The sequence below is a fragment of the Nipponia nippon genome, unplaced genomic scaffold (assembly GCF_047370975.1).
Source record: "Nipponia nippon isolate SJK-2023a ecotype South Korea unplaced genomic scaffold, ASM4737097v1 scaffold_8, whole genome shotgun sequence".
NCBI classification, from domain to species: Eukaryota; Metazoa; Chordata; class Aves; order Pelecaniformes; family Threskiornithidae; genus Nipponia; species Nipponia nippon.
In genome coordinates this window covers 21,909,935-21,926,407 of record NW_028262402.1, presented here as the reverse complement: position 1 = coordinate 21,926,407, position 16,473 = coordinate 21,909,935, and the positions used below count along the sequence as shown (strand labels likewise).

The 16,473-nt window shown below is 44.2% G+C and overlaps 2 protein-coding genes across 6 annotated transcripts in view; both read left to right on the top strand.

The window, feature by feature from the left end:
* Positions 1 to 16,473, top strand: part of NRG1 (neuregulin 1) — a 486,241-nt gene that overhangs the window by 361,333 nt on the left and 108,435 nt on the right. The window lies entirely within an intron of this gene.
* Positions 15,924 to 16,085, top strand: LOC148050485 (uncharacterized). Its single transcript, XM_087742657.1, has one exon. The coding sequence runs from the start codon at positions 15,924 to 15,926 to the stop codon at positions 16,083 to 16,085; it is 162 nt and encodes a 53-aa protein (XP_087598783.1).

The following is a 16,473-nucleotide window of genomic DNA, read 5'->3' as shown; positions in this document are numbered from 1 at the left end:
TCTGCAGAAAATAGTCATTCCAATTAATTTTCAGCACGATCTCTGCGCACAATACCACCTGTCAAAATTGAAATACCACTGGCTCTTGAACAAGAGTCCCAGCTGTCAACCAGTCAAACTGACCACGTGTGAAGCAGTCATGCTGCTGTACCTCCTCTACCTGGCTAGGGAAGAAAGGGAAGCTGACCACCTGGAAAACAGCATTCGCTGCAGGGCAGAATTTCTGCCAACAGCCCATGCTCACAGATGATGAGGAAGCAGACCAGCCAGAGACACGGAACAGCAGGCAGGCTGGCCAGCCCCAGTGCCCGCTGAGCCCCATGTCCTGTCTCAGGCAGCAGGCAGCAATTGGTGCCTCAGGGACTGGTGGGGGAAAGACACAGCAGAAAGATGATGCCTCTGCTAAATGAGTTTCCTCCTAAGCCGTGACCATGAGAGGTTACTCAACCTTTCTGACTCCTGTTTTTCCTCTCGTTAGATCTGCGAGGAGTCTTGTCTCTTCTGTAATCTTGTTTGGTTGTTGGCTCCAGCTCCCTCCCGCTCTCCCGTAGCAACCACCACTCCATTATGCCTTGGATCAGGTTCCTCACCGTAAGGCCACCAATGCCCTGTGACTTTGGAAGGGAGTTTTTCCCACCTTATAGACCCAGGGCAGTCAGGGATGACAGATGATTAAACTCTAAGCCACTAAGTGGAGCATAATCTTCTCTTGGTCTGCTGCCTCTCCTCATCCCTTATCTATACCGACTAGAAACAATTACAGCAGCAAGCCGCATAATCAAATATTGTGGCTGGAGTCACATGCCATTTCAGACACCTTGAATAGTGTCACACATGATTGATGTGGGAATACAGAGCACCAGAATATGTCAGTGCTTTACTGATTACTGTCTTTAACTGTGAGCAAGGCCAAAAAGGGAGTGGAAGGTGCAAAAATAGTCTTCATGGAAAACTGTGGCCTTGTTTTATTACCTAGAAAATGTCATCCTTGCCCTCTTGTGATTAACGATTGACTTACATGCTAAAGCATTAGGCTTACTAGCCCTTGCATAAGAAGCATTTGTTTTTGTTAGTGCAGCAAGAGAATGCATGTTGCTGTTTTCCATACAACTATCAAATCTTTTCTCAAAATTTCCTTAAGAACTTGACCTGAAGGGGGCCTAAGCAATTAAGTGTTTCTCAATGGCAGATATTTTTTTTCTCTTTTCTGTTCCCACATGGAAAAAATAAATGTGTCTATTCCCCATACAGGAAAATCTAACTACAGAGGGCTATAAAATCACCTGGCAGGCTGGAGAGGCATAACTTGGCCTGCTGCTTGCAGCCTGCGAGGGTCCATCTCTTAGCTCAAGAGATGGAGGGGAACATCCTGACTGGCAGAAGGCACTCCCTTCACTACGCTGGTGATGTAAGATCATAAACTGGGAGACCTTGGGGGTCTTATTCTGCAGCCCATGTGAAGTGCTGAGAAGGATGTGCGTGTTAGTCTTTTCAAGACTTCTAACTGACCTTAAGACTGGCCACAGTTTGACTTGATTATGGTTTATTTGTCCCAGAGCAGATAGATACCATTAATATGTATCACCCATAACTAATATGTGGGTGAACATACCAGGAAAACAACGTCTTCAGCAAGGAGTCAGCACAAAGCTTCTGTCACTGACACTCGCCTTTGCCCTGTTGTTTCACCCACTGTTGTTAGAAATTCATCAAATACGTCTGGAGAATTTGCATGCTTAGCCTGCTTTGGAAAGAGGGGATTGTCTAGCTGTGAAAGGAGATTATGCAGCAATTTCCTCCTCAGCCCAGCAAGGCAATGAATCTGACGCTTCATTATAGAGGAAGGATGAGTAAGAACGGTTGCATTTCCTGTGCAGCAAAAGCAACATGAGCCATGCTCCAGGTTCCTCTGGGAATTTCTGTGATCATGTCGATTTCAGACATGATGCATAATGTTACTATGAGAAAATGTAGGTGTTCAAATAGGAATGCTTGTGGGGAAGGGGAAAGAGATCAATTCATTAAACAATATCTTTGATCTCAGCTAGAAAGACAGCTGTACAAAAGAAAACAGGCTCAAAGTTAGTTGCTTGAGTTTTATAACGCATGTTTTAATTACTGACAACAGCAACATGTTTCTGAGATGACTGTAGTTTTTAATAGATATTCTCGCATTCTCTTACCACTTATGAAAATATTTCCCTGTGTTTTTGTTAGACGAGAGGCTCTAAAGAAGTCTTGCAGTTACTTGTATTTGCTAAACAAATGAAGGAGAGAGGTCCCACAAAGCACCTCCATCTCTCTCCTGTGTTTTCACACTGCTGCTCAGGGTGAGCACAACTCAGTGCGGCTGGTCAGGCATCAAACACTCTCCTTCTGTTTCGCAGAGTCTCTAACAGATACGCAATCCTGCTTACATTTTTATAAATCCTTTACTTGAGTGAGGTTGTACGTCTGCAAATGCAGAAATGTATCACAGGGACAACGATCATACGGACACATTCTTGAATGCTCAAGAAAGACAGGCAGTCCAGCAATTGGATGTTAGCAAGACACTGATCAAAGGGAAGATTTCCTGAGCAACCCTGAGCATATCTCTTAGGACTAGTATGAATGTGGGTTGCAGGCTGGGAATCCCAGACCAACACTTGGCTCCTGAGAGAACAACCCATGAACCTGCATGTGCAGGCACCCCAGTGAATACTCAGAGAGACTTCAGATGCCTCAAAACTAAAAATATTTCCTACGGGGATTAGTCCAAACGATTACCAAGGGTTGTTCATACTCATGTGCTGAGTGGGGAGTCAGGCAGACAACCAGCATGTTGGAGAAGATTAAGATGGGGCAGTTGTCTCCAGTTCTGCCCATCTCCTAGATTCTCAACACTTCCTCAGAGGTATAAGGAGGCCAAAAAAAGGGGGGAGGGGGAAGGCATTAAACCACCATCAAATAAATGCACCTACTATTTGCCTGTGAAGAGAGTGTTCACCATGTCTTTCCTCTGTTGACAAAGTCTTAGAAAAAAGCTTCAGTGACATTTGTCTCTCTAGTGTAGAAAGTTTCATCATTTTCTGCAAAGCTGGAGACTTACTTCAGCAAGAGGAACTTGGAAGTTCCCCCTAAAACAGCCTGTCATGCCAGGATTGAAAATGTGCTCTCAGGAGAGAAGGAAAACTCCCAAGGGGGAGAAAAGGGGTAGTCATGTCAGGTTATTTTAAAATAAACCCAAAAGCTGCTATTAACACCTTGGGTGAAGTCTACTATGGTAAAAAGATCTGAAGAGCAGTCTTGGTTCATCAGCACCCTCCAAGGAATGAAGGAGAGCCTTGAGTCATGAGCAGATGCAGGTGTGAGAGGGGAACTGAGGTGCCTAAGGCCACATGGTTGGGTGTGCCTATATACTAAGTTAGGCCCATTTTAGGTGCCTAGGCACATTTTTTTTAACTGGCTTTTTTTTTTTTTCTGATAAAGGAAATGCAGTGGCTTCACATGCCTTATTAAAAGATTACTTGTTTGGCTGGTGGCCATAGAGGAATAATTCCTCTTATTGCTCAATAAATCAAGTTACTGTCATTTTAAACACTCTAGCTGAATTTCTGATGAGCACATGAAAGAATTAACTTTACCACTGTCATGTTACCACAGCATTAAAGTAACAGCAAATTTGAGGAACATAAATTTTATCCTCTCTTGAAGCATAAATTTGGATCATAGGTAAAATCCTTAAAAAACTATGCACATTCTGTAAAAATCTGTCTCTTACTTGGAAAATACACAAGTAGAACTGTGGACTAGTAAAGTGAAAATAAAATATGTGCAGGAAAGCAGAGTGGTGTCTTTTGAATCTGCAGGCATTTCAAATAAGTTTTTTAAATTTTTAAATAAAACTTAAAATGTTAAACAGTTTTTTATTTCAGTTAACACAACTTGTCTTATATGCAATAATAATCAGGTTATCCTGGGCTGGAAGGGGGCGTTGATTTAATTTGAAGTGGTGGGTTCCTTCTCTGAAAGGTTTTTTTGTTGCTTTAGCAATTGAAAGCCTTTCTTTCCTAATAGGATTAGCCCGAATAATTACCAAAGGATTTCTCTGTGTCATCTGAGTACAGTTCCCCACAGCGGTATTAAAAAGCCTGTCTGCAGTAGGGAAATAGTCAATGGCCGTGGGTAGCTGAAAAGGTTATAGTTAACTGTTGCCACTCAAACCAGAGAAAGACATCTTCAAAGGCAGGACCACAGTGGTTTTTACCCTAATTCCCATCGTGTCCAACTGGTAGGAGGAAGAAACAGTAGCTCCTTGTCGGCAAGAAGCTACTACAGAGGGCTCATGGTCAGCAGGGTGAAGTGAGGGGCCACAACCTGAATGGTAGGGGTTGCGACAACCCTCTTGCAGCTCTTGTTCAGTAACGTACAAGTAATCTGGGACAACAAAGCTTTAACGTTGCGTATGCCAAATTTCATGCGAGCCCTTTGGCTCTGACTGCAGACCAGAGTCCTCCCCTCTGGCCTGTTAGGAAGGAAGTCTGCTTGCTTCTTTGGCAGATCCCTGAAATCCATAAGACATGTCAACAGTATGTGGGAGAAGCTTCTGACTCTTCAGCTTTAGGACAGCTCCTTACTGGTTTTTTACAATTTTTACATTTTAGGCACTGTATCGAGGAGTTACAAATTTTGTACAAAAAAAGGAACCCCTTTGGGAGGGGAAAAAACAAAATGTAACTCAGTTTGAGACTACACAAAGGCATCCTGCTGGGGGAGCAGGTCTGAATTAATTTCTGTGACTTTAATCCATGTATCTAATCCGTAACTGTATTGCTTGTTCAAGTCACACCGTATTTTTCTGCTGTTTTAAGCCTTCATTGCAGGGGTTCTGGCTATGTATCTCTATTTGTAGGCAGCATGATATGTTGTCCAGGAAAACTGGAAAATGAAATCTGAAAGGCATTTCTACAGCATGTGTGTGCAGATACCAGCTTGACAGATACATGTCTGTAATGATAGATCGTTGTTCGATGTGCCAGGAAATGAGCGCTTCTGGCCTGACTTGTCTGATACTCCTTGAAATCACAGGACGTATGGGGGGATTTTTACAGCTCACTGTGAACACTGTGTTCTTTCAATGGGAAAAGGGCTTGGTAAAGACCTTTATTTGGGGTGCTTTGTCTCATGCTGCTATCTGTACCTGTTTCCTCTCTGCCCATCCTCTGGAGACTTCCGACTTGCGTAATTGCGTTTGAACATAATCACACTCGTGGATCAAAGAAAATGCACCACCTTATTGTCGTGAGTTAATTATTCCTGGAATAATTCCTACAGGTTGTCCACAGTTGCTTGTTGCAGTGATAGATTCAGACCCGTCATTCCTCCCAGCTTCTGTGCTTTTCCAAATAGCTGGTATTATTTAGCCACTTTAGTTGGCACTTTTGGAAACTCTCTCATTACCTAATGCACCAGCAACCTGACTGTTGCCAGTAGCTACAACTTACCTCTGCACTGGTGAGCAGTAAACCTGAACTTTCTGTCTGCTGCGGCCACATTAATAATGCATTACATTTCCTGTAATTACATACATGCACAGAGATATTATTTTTTTTTTTGTAAGAGGAAGAAAGGAGGTGGAGGTGGAGGGTGGAAGGTGGTAGAAACAGCTACAACTAATTATTAATGCTGACTAGACCTCAGCTGCATAGGTTTTTTAATTAGCCCATGTCTAACCCTAATAGTCACTGTTGGGATAATACTAGCCCTTCTTAAGCAGGCTAGTTTAGAAGGGGAAGTGTATTGTCTGCTCACACCTGCACTGTGTAGTGTTACTAGCACATACTCAGCAACACAGGCCAAAACTTTATCCTTTTTTATTTTTCAGTTCATTTGGTTAGATTTTAGTCATTTTGTGTCTTTCAAGGCAGCCTCAGAGAGTGATTTCTGTGCAGCTGAGCAGGGCTGCTTTCCTGATGAAACCATGAACTGATGCCTAATGAAGGAAAGGAATGTAATATACAGAATTCCATGTATTTTGCAAGTGTTATTAACAAGGCTTCCAGGGAATCATTTCAAGTTGATCAGTGAGGCAGGAGCACCATCTTCGCTCTTTGGGGTGAAAGGAGTTCAAAATTCAAGACACCCAGCCTTTTTCTTCCTTAGCTGAGCTTCAGGCTTCTGGAATAAGTAGAAACAACATTATGGCCATGAGTATGTGTGTCAGCCTGGTCTGCCCTGCGGAGCTTGGGCTTTGGCCCTGTGCAGCTTGTGCCTTTACAATGAGATCTATTTTGGCCACATCCTTGTTTTGTCCTCCAGCATTTGCAAAGTTGTTAAAATACAGTTCCTTTACTGAAAACCCTGAAGGAAGGACACAGGATTTAGTGTGAAATTAGAAACACAGAAAGGGTTTGTTGCCCTTTGACAGCTTTTAATTTAATTGGAGTTAAGCAGCAGTTAAGCAGTATGCAGGTAATTTTTGAGCAAGAGCAAGGCATCCCTCAAGTGAAAGCCGCTATTGCTGTGGCTGAGCAGGCTGAAATCTTGCCCACACTGGCAGGAAATTTGGCCCCATCTTTGCAGCCGTCAATGTCTGAAGGAATAGTAGAGTTTTATAGGGTCTGGCTTCAAAGTATGGCCTTGATCAGAAAGGGATTTAAGGACACAATTCACCTTGTCCATGTGTGTACAAGCCAAGGCTACTAAGTACCTCTTTCTCCTTGCAGCCTGCAGGTGCTTGTTTCCCTTCCCCACCATCATGGCCACCCTTCCCACCACAGGCATAGCATACCTACAGTGGTGTACATGAGGACAGCTCTATTTTATTTGACTGTTTCTCTGTATGGTGATTTGGATGAGTTTGGCTGGGAACATAGGATACAGGGTGACCTCAGCCCTGCCTGTGTGGCCCTCCCTTTCAAATACTCTTTCAGAGTAAATGCATTTATTCCTTAGCCACCCTCAAGAAGAAGGAAAAAGACAGTCTGTCCCCTCCACCCCCTTTTTGTAGTCCCATTGCCACTCCACAGCCTATGTGGTGAAACACAGGCAGACATAAGGCAGCCCCAGTGGACATGACCTGCAGTTTGAATGCAGGAAATGCTGCATGAATAATGCATCCATCAAATGAAATGATGATTGCTGTGAACTCATTCTGATACATATATATGTATGAGTGTGTAAACACTCTGTCACATACCGTTGTTGTCAGTAGTGGTGATGAGAAATATCTGGGTTCTGTAGCAAAGGCTCCATTTATTTGCCTTCCTCTGTCCTGTTGCAGGCTTTAAAGACGTATTTTATGCTCTGTCACTGCCTTCTATGCTCCATTTCTAGGTTGTCCAATGTCTTGCAGAAGGGGGTGTTTCCAAAGCTGCACTACTTCTCTTACACCATCCAGCAGCAATGGCCCACATTGCCCTGTGCCATGCATGCCCATGTGTTAAATGCAAACAAGTTATAATGAACCCATTTTACCCAGGTGTAAGGGTCTGCTCGGTGTCTGGAGCAGCACAGAGTCTGCTCTGTAGCTTTGAACTGCATCAATGAAATGAGAGTACAGCAGATATAGATTTCTTTAAGGTTTCAGAGTTTTCTCTTTGCTGTTTTCCTGTCTTGCTCTTGACAAGACCCAGCCTGATGCAGGAACATTAAATTCCTGTGTATGAGAAGAGTTAACTACCTTATTTCAATTCAAATTTTGATTTCTAAAAGGTGAGAATTTTGCTTTTGTGCCAGACCATATATAGCACAAAGAGAGCCTGGGTGCAGGGGTGAGAAAGATGTGACAAGACATCTAAAAACACAGGCTGAGGTTTGCATTCGAAACATAGCTATGTAATAAAACCATATTTGATTAGACTACTGAAAACTCATGACTAGACATAAAATCTCCTTTGTCATACTTATTTGAATTCTTCTTAATTATTTGCTGGAAATTGACAAAGTTTTCCAGCCAATGCCAAAGGAGTGATTCATGCCTTCTATGGCTTTCTGAATGCACTAAGAAAGAATATTAAATATTAAATACTAAATGTCCTTGATGACGCTAGGATTCTGAGGCATGATGAGATCTGTCACTTTTGTTATTCTTGGAATTTTTGCCATTATAAATAGTGTTGCTTATCTGTTTTAAACAGCAAACATCTCAATTCTGCTAACTTAAGCATAATCAGGCTACATATGGACATGACCAGAGCTGAACCAACCAGTGTAATTGAATTAATATCTTGATTTAGGGTAAAATAGATTAAATTTGTTATTTGGAGGTATTTGCAGGAAGCTGCTAAGCAAACTAGCTTCTGAGCTGAAATTGTAACATTTTCTGCAAGCAAAATTCTGAAGTTTGCAGATTCTGAATGTATAACTGTACTATAGGACATACTTTACAAATCTAAGCCAGTACTATGTTTATGTCCTACCGTTAATACCTGTTTTTTTAATGATACAGAAATTCTTCCATGCAGTAGGCTGGCTCCATGTCTTTGACTTCTTTCTTTTTGTTTTTCTAATAGCAAAACTATTGAATATACATACACTAGAGCGTTACTCTATGAAAAAGTCCATGTGTAGTTGAAATTTTGAAAATGACACTTTAAAGTGAAGTGAAGTTTGATGCCTTAAGTTTCAAACAGCAGCAGCTGGGAATATGTGCAGGTATAAAAATAATTCTATCTTTACAAAAAAATGAAAGGTTGTAATAAGTAGAGTCAAGATTTTTCAGAATAATAGGTATCTTGTTGGGATCTTCTAGGAGCTTCTGCCTAAGTTAAGCCAAGATTCAGGAAGGGCCTTGGGTCATGGTTTCACTATGCAAAGTCTTTGGAGAGAAGACAAGCCCAAGAAACTTCTGGAGTATGGTCCTGTCCCCATTCTTCCAGCCCATATATGTTTATGGGGCCAGACTGGGAATTAGTTGGTAAGCTTACCCATGAAAAAAAAAAAATCTTCAAAGAAATTATTTTTAAGTCAAAAATCAGTTCTCTCACCCAGTTAAGAGCCTGGCCGCATGAACAATGTGACTGAATCAGTGCAGGTGACAGAACAGAAGGAGCAAAAAGAAAGAAGAGACAGGAAAAAAGATTATATTGATGCCAAACTGTTTATCATGAAACCACAGCACTACACTCCAAAATACCTTTTCAGTTCCTGAATTAGGCTCTGATTCAAAAAGGCACTTAGATATATGATGTAGCCCATCTCTAATCAGGAAGGCGTTTCACCACTTGTTTAACTCCATGCATGCTTAAGTACTTTATTAATCAGGGGTCAATGGGGGAGGGATAATTCCTTGATTCAGGGCTTTTGGGACCTTAACTCAAATTATCAGTGTCCAGTGACTCTCCCAGCAGCAGCGGCACTGCGGATATGAAGACTGGCCAGCAGAAAATCCTGCATAGCTATGCCTGTGCAAAGTAGCAGTATTGCCACTGTCCCATGAACACCCACGAGGAATTTCTTCCATCTGAATAGACTGGCTCAAATGCAGGCGCACAGATACATTTGAGCACTAAGGTGGGTGGGAGTTAATGAGCAAGCCTGGGACCTGTGACTACAACGCTGCCCCAGCTCACTGCCTCACTGTGAAAATAAATAATCACAGCCGCCCCATCAGGTCTGCTGGAGATTCCTGTGATGGGGTGAAGGTGGTGCCAGATCTGGAAAAAAAACCAAAAACCACAACCAAAACAGAAAACTGCACATGGTCTTTCTTCTGCTGCTTCTGCCCTCAGGCAGAAGAGCCTAGCTGAGAGCATTACATGTCTTTGCATCTCTTAAATGCTCCTTTACCACATGGCAGAGCTAATTACCATTAGCCTGAACAGTGGCAGGGCTCATCCCAGTTTTGTGACTGAGCAGAGGCTGGGGGGATGAGTCAGTGCCATTGATGAAAACCCCTGACATTCGTGGTTTTATGTTAGATTTCTGTTTCTCGTGTAGTGCCACTAGCTCTGCTTTTGATTAGGATGAAAGAAACTCAGTGTCTCACATTTCACTTGAAGATGAAAAGACTCAGAAAACCTTTTGGTTCCCCTGAAATAACAGCCCATTTTATGGCAGTTTTCAGTTTCAGTTACTGGCTGTAGCTATGTAAAGTATAAACATCTCTTGAAACGGCCATTGTAGTTGTGTTGTTTTTTCAAATCACTGTTTCTGCAAGCCACAGCTATTGGACTTACAGAAAGTATGTTCCTGCTATAAATGCGTGGTGTAAATGTGCATGTGGTGTCAATACAGAAAATGCTGCCACAGAGGCAACGTGAGCTCTCCCAAATGTTTTCACAAGCACTGAAGTTTGTATTCTGTGCTCCAAACATTTCCAAAAAATGTGCTAGTGTGAGGACCTGCTTCTGACACACCTACGTGGGCAGTGCAATAATTCCAGTATAGTTGTTTTGGCTTGAGGATAGAGAGGTGATTTGGATACGGCCTCTTCTTGTCCCTGTCTCCGGTGTTGTCTGAGGGTAGGGGGTCTTCCCACAGCAGCCCTCTTATGCCAAATGAATTAAGCACACTATGATTCTGCTGACATTGACGTATTTACCCTCATGTCTAAGGCTGAATGCTTAAGGGTTCATATTTTTACTGCTCATGTTTTCCTGCATTTTCTTACGGGCTTGATGTGTCTTCCCTTCAGTCACTTATGACTGCAAATGGCTAGAAGGTTTAAAAAAATAAATGGGAAAAAAGTGGTGGGAATGGGGAGAGACATACAACCAGCGCTAGCACATGTATCCTATTTGCTTTCCATCAGGTGAAAAATGGGATGTACATGTGCGCAAGTGACAGCCTGCCCCATTTTAACATTTGCAGTTCCAGTGACAGGGCCAGTATAGAAGCAAAATGAAGTCTTCTGCTTGTGCCATTTGAGCTGAGAGATGAGGTTTTTAGTGAAGGCTTTTGCAAGGACTCAAAGGGAGAGAGTGCTGGCATTAATCCAAGGGAGATGGATTAAGGAGGGGAGGTTGGTGAAGCACTGAAAGGAGGAATAAATGAATCGTTTGCACCATGTGTGATAGCCCACTCTTCCCACACCATGACTGCTGGCAGTGATGCTGCTTATTGGGCCTGCTCACTTGCTTTGGGTCACCCCCCAATCTTTAAATAGCGCACTTATTTAATTTGAAGAAAGTGCCTGCAATCAATAAAAAGAGATCCTTTTATTTTCCTCATCAATCTCTTGTTAATGAACATGCACTTTTTTTCTTTTCAGCTTCTTGGTTACAATGCTTTTAATTTCTCAATGTATGGAAAAAAAGGGAGTGCAATCAAACACATGATGGAGAAGCTGATGCCACGTATTGCTGCTTCCTTCTTTCTGAAGAACTGACATGTTCTTAAAGGAAAGCAGTGGTCTGGAGGGAGATCACCTGCCTTGTACTGATATGTGGTCCTCTGAGCATCCTTTCCTAAGCTGTGATCCAGCAGAGCCACAAATAACCACTTGTGAAGACATACTTTACTTTCTTAATGTCCCAGTAGTCTCAAGAAAGTAGATAATTCTTAGAGGATCTTTTTGTGGACTACTGGGACTTCATTTAAAGCAGATGGATATTTGAAACCCAATGGTTTCCATGAGAATGACTCACCAAGCCTTCCGAAACCTTCAGCAGGTTTGGGTCTGATTACAGCATGACTGAAGGGTCAGCTGAGTTAAACGGTACTTGCTGGTCTAACTTGCAGGATGTTGTCAGCTATGATCACGTATCTATTTAAGCTTCATTCACATCTTTGTGGCTAGCCAGAGAGAATGGTCCTCTGCGGTTTGGTAATACGAAATCAACCTCCTTCTAGGACCCATAAAACTGGTGCAACAGATACAGCTTGCTCATCCTTATCACAGGCTGGAGGTTAATGCTGACTTTGGCTTTGCGTCTTTCCTTGAGTCTTTTGGGAGTGGAATTTAGCAAAATAACACTTGATTCTTTGCAAAAACACTCCACAAAATAAAATTACAGTTTTGTAAGCCTCTGAGTTTCAACCTGTCGCTTACATATGGCAAGAGTCCAAATCTCAGTCACAGATTAGCTTCATTAGTGTAGAATCACACTACTTCTTCCTCTAAGCCAAAGAGACCCAAGCCATGTAGGAATCAGAAATAAATCTTTGCACAAGGACCTAACCTAATTACAAACAAGCAAGTAATTTCCTTCCTATCCTTCTATATTGCCCACCAATGGGCTACCCTAGTAAACTTTGTTACCTCCAAGGTCATGCTCCCTCTTGTTTTCTTCCAGGGTCTCCCTTTCTATTAACCAATTGCTGGCTCTTCTCCAAGGCATTCATCTCCTCCAGCCTGAGCTAGAACCCATGTTTAAGGACAGCATGCCAGTGCTAGCATGTCACTACAGAAATGCAAAAGGCTCAAAACTGCAGCTGCAGGAAGGTATTTCTGCATTGCTTTGGGGAGGAAGGGGAGCAGAAAGGACCCCCAAAATGACCAAACTGTACCTTCAGTTTACAGTTCTATCTTCAGATCCAAAGTGAGAGACCATGAGCTTTCACTGCAGCTGTGAAAGCTGGCACAAAAGGCAGCATGCTCCCTTACCAACCCAGATGTGGTAAAGAGCGTGTGGTTGCATTTTTTGTCCAAAAGTTCCCAAGAGGAGCCAGCCCTGTGTAGTATTGGGTTGCAGCACCCTGGGCAGGCTCTGTCCTGGCCCTGGCTTTGGCCATGTGTGAAGCGGGGCCAGGGAAGCAGCCTGGCCGATGATTCAGCATTGCCTTTCTCCCTTGTTGGCTGGGGAATAATGGGAGCTGCCAGGCACTTCCAAAGGCAGGGTGCCGCCCTGCTCTTCTTGCCGCAAGCCCCAGCACCCTGCAGCTCCAGTGGGGTGGGAGGGTAAAGCGGCTCTGCAGACTTCCCTGGGGAGGGGGATGTGAGGAGGAGGAGGTCTGAGCAGAGCTGGCTGAAGCGATGCTGAAGCAGGCAGCCTGCACGGCAGGTCTGGAGGTGCTGCGGGGGAAGGGACCTGCAGCAGAGGAGGGTACTGCAGCCTGGAAGGGAGCCAGGCCCCACGGAGATGCTGCGGCCGCGGAGGCGGCGGGAGGGGCTGGAGGTGGCTGTGTGCCGGGAGGAGATGGTGCAGGCCGGCTGGGCCCTGGCTGATGGAGGAGAGTGTGAAAAAGCAAGGGAGGTAGTAGAAGCTATCCTGGCTCCCTTTAGCCAGGAGGCTCAAGGGAGGCAGGCGAGTCCCCTTTGGGAGAGCCCTTCCCTGGTCCCTGTGAGCTCACCCCCCCTCTGGCAGCAGGGTAAGGAGGGAGGCAATGCACCCACATGCAGGGGAGCCCTCAAAGTGTCCCCACCGGGCTCCTGGGACAAGAGGCTCTGAGGTTTCACAGGGCATGGTGCATGCAGAGGTGGCAGCCTGTGGTCTGAACCAGTAATAATCCGTCTTCCCGTCCAGCTATGTAGCGTTGTGCATGATTACTTTAACTTCATGGCAACCCTTGTAAGGAAGGTGCAAGATCTCCACGTGCATTTCTGTTCATCTCAGCACCAGAAAGATGTGAGCAAGCAGAAGCATAATTTCAAGGAGAGCAGTTAAATGTGGATAGGCTGGAGAGTAGTGAAGATTACAGGGGAAGACTGAATACAGGTAGTTTGCCTGGAAGGCCAGTGCACGGAAGATGTGGACAGGGCAGTGGATTAAGCACAAGCTCAGAGCAGTGTCAGCAGGGAAAATTGTCTTACTGGAAATAGGAAGGTTGAAAAATTAGACATGGATAAAGAAGGACAGACATTTTTAAAAATTTGGGCCAAGCACTCAGATGGTGTAGTATCTCATCTGTGCAATGAAGTGAATATTCCCAACTGGTTCTCAGCTTGTGCTCTGCTTTGAAGAGTGATGCTTCAGCATCATACTTGAGGAGCAACTTGTGTGTGCGAAAGTATGCCTGGTTTTCCCAGATTTATCAGTTAATCTAATAAAAGATACATCCTTTCCCTAGAAACCTTGCTTATTTGTACCCACAGACCACCACAGCTGTCACAGCAATGCTGCTGTGATGTTACCCTTTCTGCAGTGGCTGTGTTATTACTGCTGTTTGAAATAGGTTTTGAGATACTTGAAAGAGGTTGCACTCATGCAGAATATTACCAGCTAAGGAGCACATGTGCTTTGTAATAAGAGGAGCCATGTATGTAAATATGCAATGCAAGCTGTTCGTTCTGTCTGAGGTTACTGATCACATCATTAACCTGAGGACCAGACACTTCAGTGGTAATGTAGACTAGATTGTGTGATGATTTATCTTTTTACATTCTTCCAGAGAGTGTTATCACTGGCTGCGCTTTAAGGTAAATTCTCCAGGCACTTGAATATAGTAGCATCGTGATTACTTCATTTGGCTACTACAGCCTCACAGGAAGCTTTGTGATCAGACATCCATCAATTAGTCCTTGACATGAGAGTCTGTGAAAACACTATGGGATTCATTGAGATTTTGATAAACCTTTTTAATGTGAATGTGACTAATGTTCCCATGGAAGTTGGGGGGCGCGGGGGGGGGGGCGGGGGGAGTTGGAGGCAGAGAGAGGAGATGGGTAGAGACAGACATCTTTTTTGTCACTACCAAAAATAGGTAACTACAAAAGAAATGACCTTTTGGATGCCTGACTAAGGTACCAGCAAAAATGAGTTGAGGGCAATTTGTAGCACTTAATTCTTTGTTTCTTTATGCATGCTGCAGCCATTTATACTAAGGAGAAAGGGGGATTCATGCTGCCAGATCTTCAATGCAAATGTTTTCACAAAGTCCAAGGAACTGGAAATTGTGTTAAAAGCCCCTCTCCTTTTATACATATGTCTGTATTGCTACACAGGTGTCCTTTTCTGTGGGAGACAAAAGAGACTGGGAATAGAGCTGATTCTAATCTTACTTTCATTATGGTAACTGGACTGTTGATTTACTCCTGCATTACACTGCGCTGGTGGAAATGGGAGTTAGTGCTAGGTATTGGTAGAGGTGAGGAATGACAGGCAAATTTAAGAACAAAGTGCAAACCTTGTTAATAATAAAATTCTTTGATTTTTTTTTTCTTAGGGAGAGTAAGGATACATGCTAGCAGCATGCCAGCTCTTGAAAAGTATGTTCAGGAGCTGGCTTTAGTGTGAATTCTTTGCTTTTTTGGTTTTGGAGGGTGTTGGAAAATGGAGTACAAAAAAAAAAAATAAATATGCAAACCTCTTTGTAATAACTTAAATGCAAATTTGTCAGAGGCGGGAACGTTTTGGTTTGTTTTTTTTTTTTTTCCTTTGCTTGACCTAAGATGCATCCCAGCCCTATTCCTAGGGAAAGAAACTTATTCAGGGGCTTGGAAAGAAAAGCTGTCTCTAGGTGTCAGGCAGGGAGAAACTGCTGCTGGAAAGCCGTCTTCCCCCTGGGAGAGATCGGATATCAGACTGTGCGAGCCCAGTCCAGCCCAAAGAGCTCCCACCGACACCCGGTGCTCGCCAGAGGACCGTGTCATCGATGGCCGCCGCCTGCGGCCGCGCTCCGGCTGGGAGAGGGAGCGGGCGGAGCGGGCGGGCGCGCAACTCCTGCCCGCTCCCTCCCTTTGATTTGATGGCCTTTATTCCTCCTAATTGGATAAAATAGGAAGTCACTGACAGTCCTGCGTTGCTGGGTGTACTGATTTCCCTCAGACCAGCCCTGCAGAGGGCGGGGGGTGGGGTAGGGGAGGAAGGAGCGAGTCTGTACATCAGGGAAACAGGCTGCGAGGGGGCTGGGGGAACGGGGCGGGGGGGAAGGAGGAAAGTGAATGAGCGCTCAAGAAGGACAAAGAGGGAGGGGAGAGAAAGGGAGTTACCACCGTCTTGGCATCGCTCTTCCTTTCAAACCTCTGTGTAATGATATTGTTTGCAGTGATGCTCAGACAGCGAGCACCTGCTGCTCTGTAATGATTCAGCCTCTTTCAGCCGCCGCTGTAACACGACAGGATGCTGCTGCTACTGTCACTTCTGCCGCTGCCGCTGTTGTTACAGATTTTGCTTTTGCTCCTTCTACTGCATGACAATTGTTTTCCTCGTCTGAGCAGATACCAGCCTCAGATGCTCAAGGTGAGAGTCTTGCCTTTCGCTCTGGGCTATTGGTTCACATAATCCAGTCAATTTGTTCGGTGTTCGTGGTTTTCTTTCTCTTGTCACCCTCCTTCCCCCTGTTTTGTTTTGTTGTGCTTGCTTTTGGGGGGATGTTTCTTCCCTCCCAGAGAAGAGCTGGAATTGCTTGAGAGGAATTTACGGAATTATAAAAGTGGCCAGCAAAGAGGAGCTCAGTAATTGCAAAGGTACTCTTGCTTCAGAGAGGCAGAGAGAGCGACAGAGGGCTCGGAGGCAGGGAGGGACCGGGGGGGGGGTCTCATTTTTCCTGTGCGTTACTCCTCTCCCAGTTTGGATGATGTTGCTGAGCTCGGACCTTTTGTTGACTCCCACTCTGTGATTTTTGCAGAGCACTGTGACTATTACTACCATCTCTTTTTGTCTGTGTCTC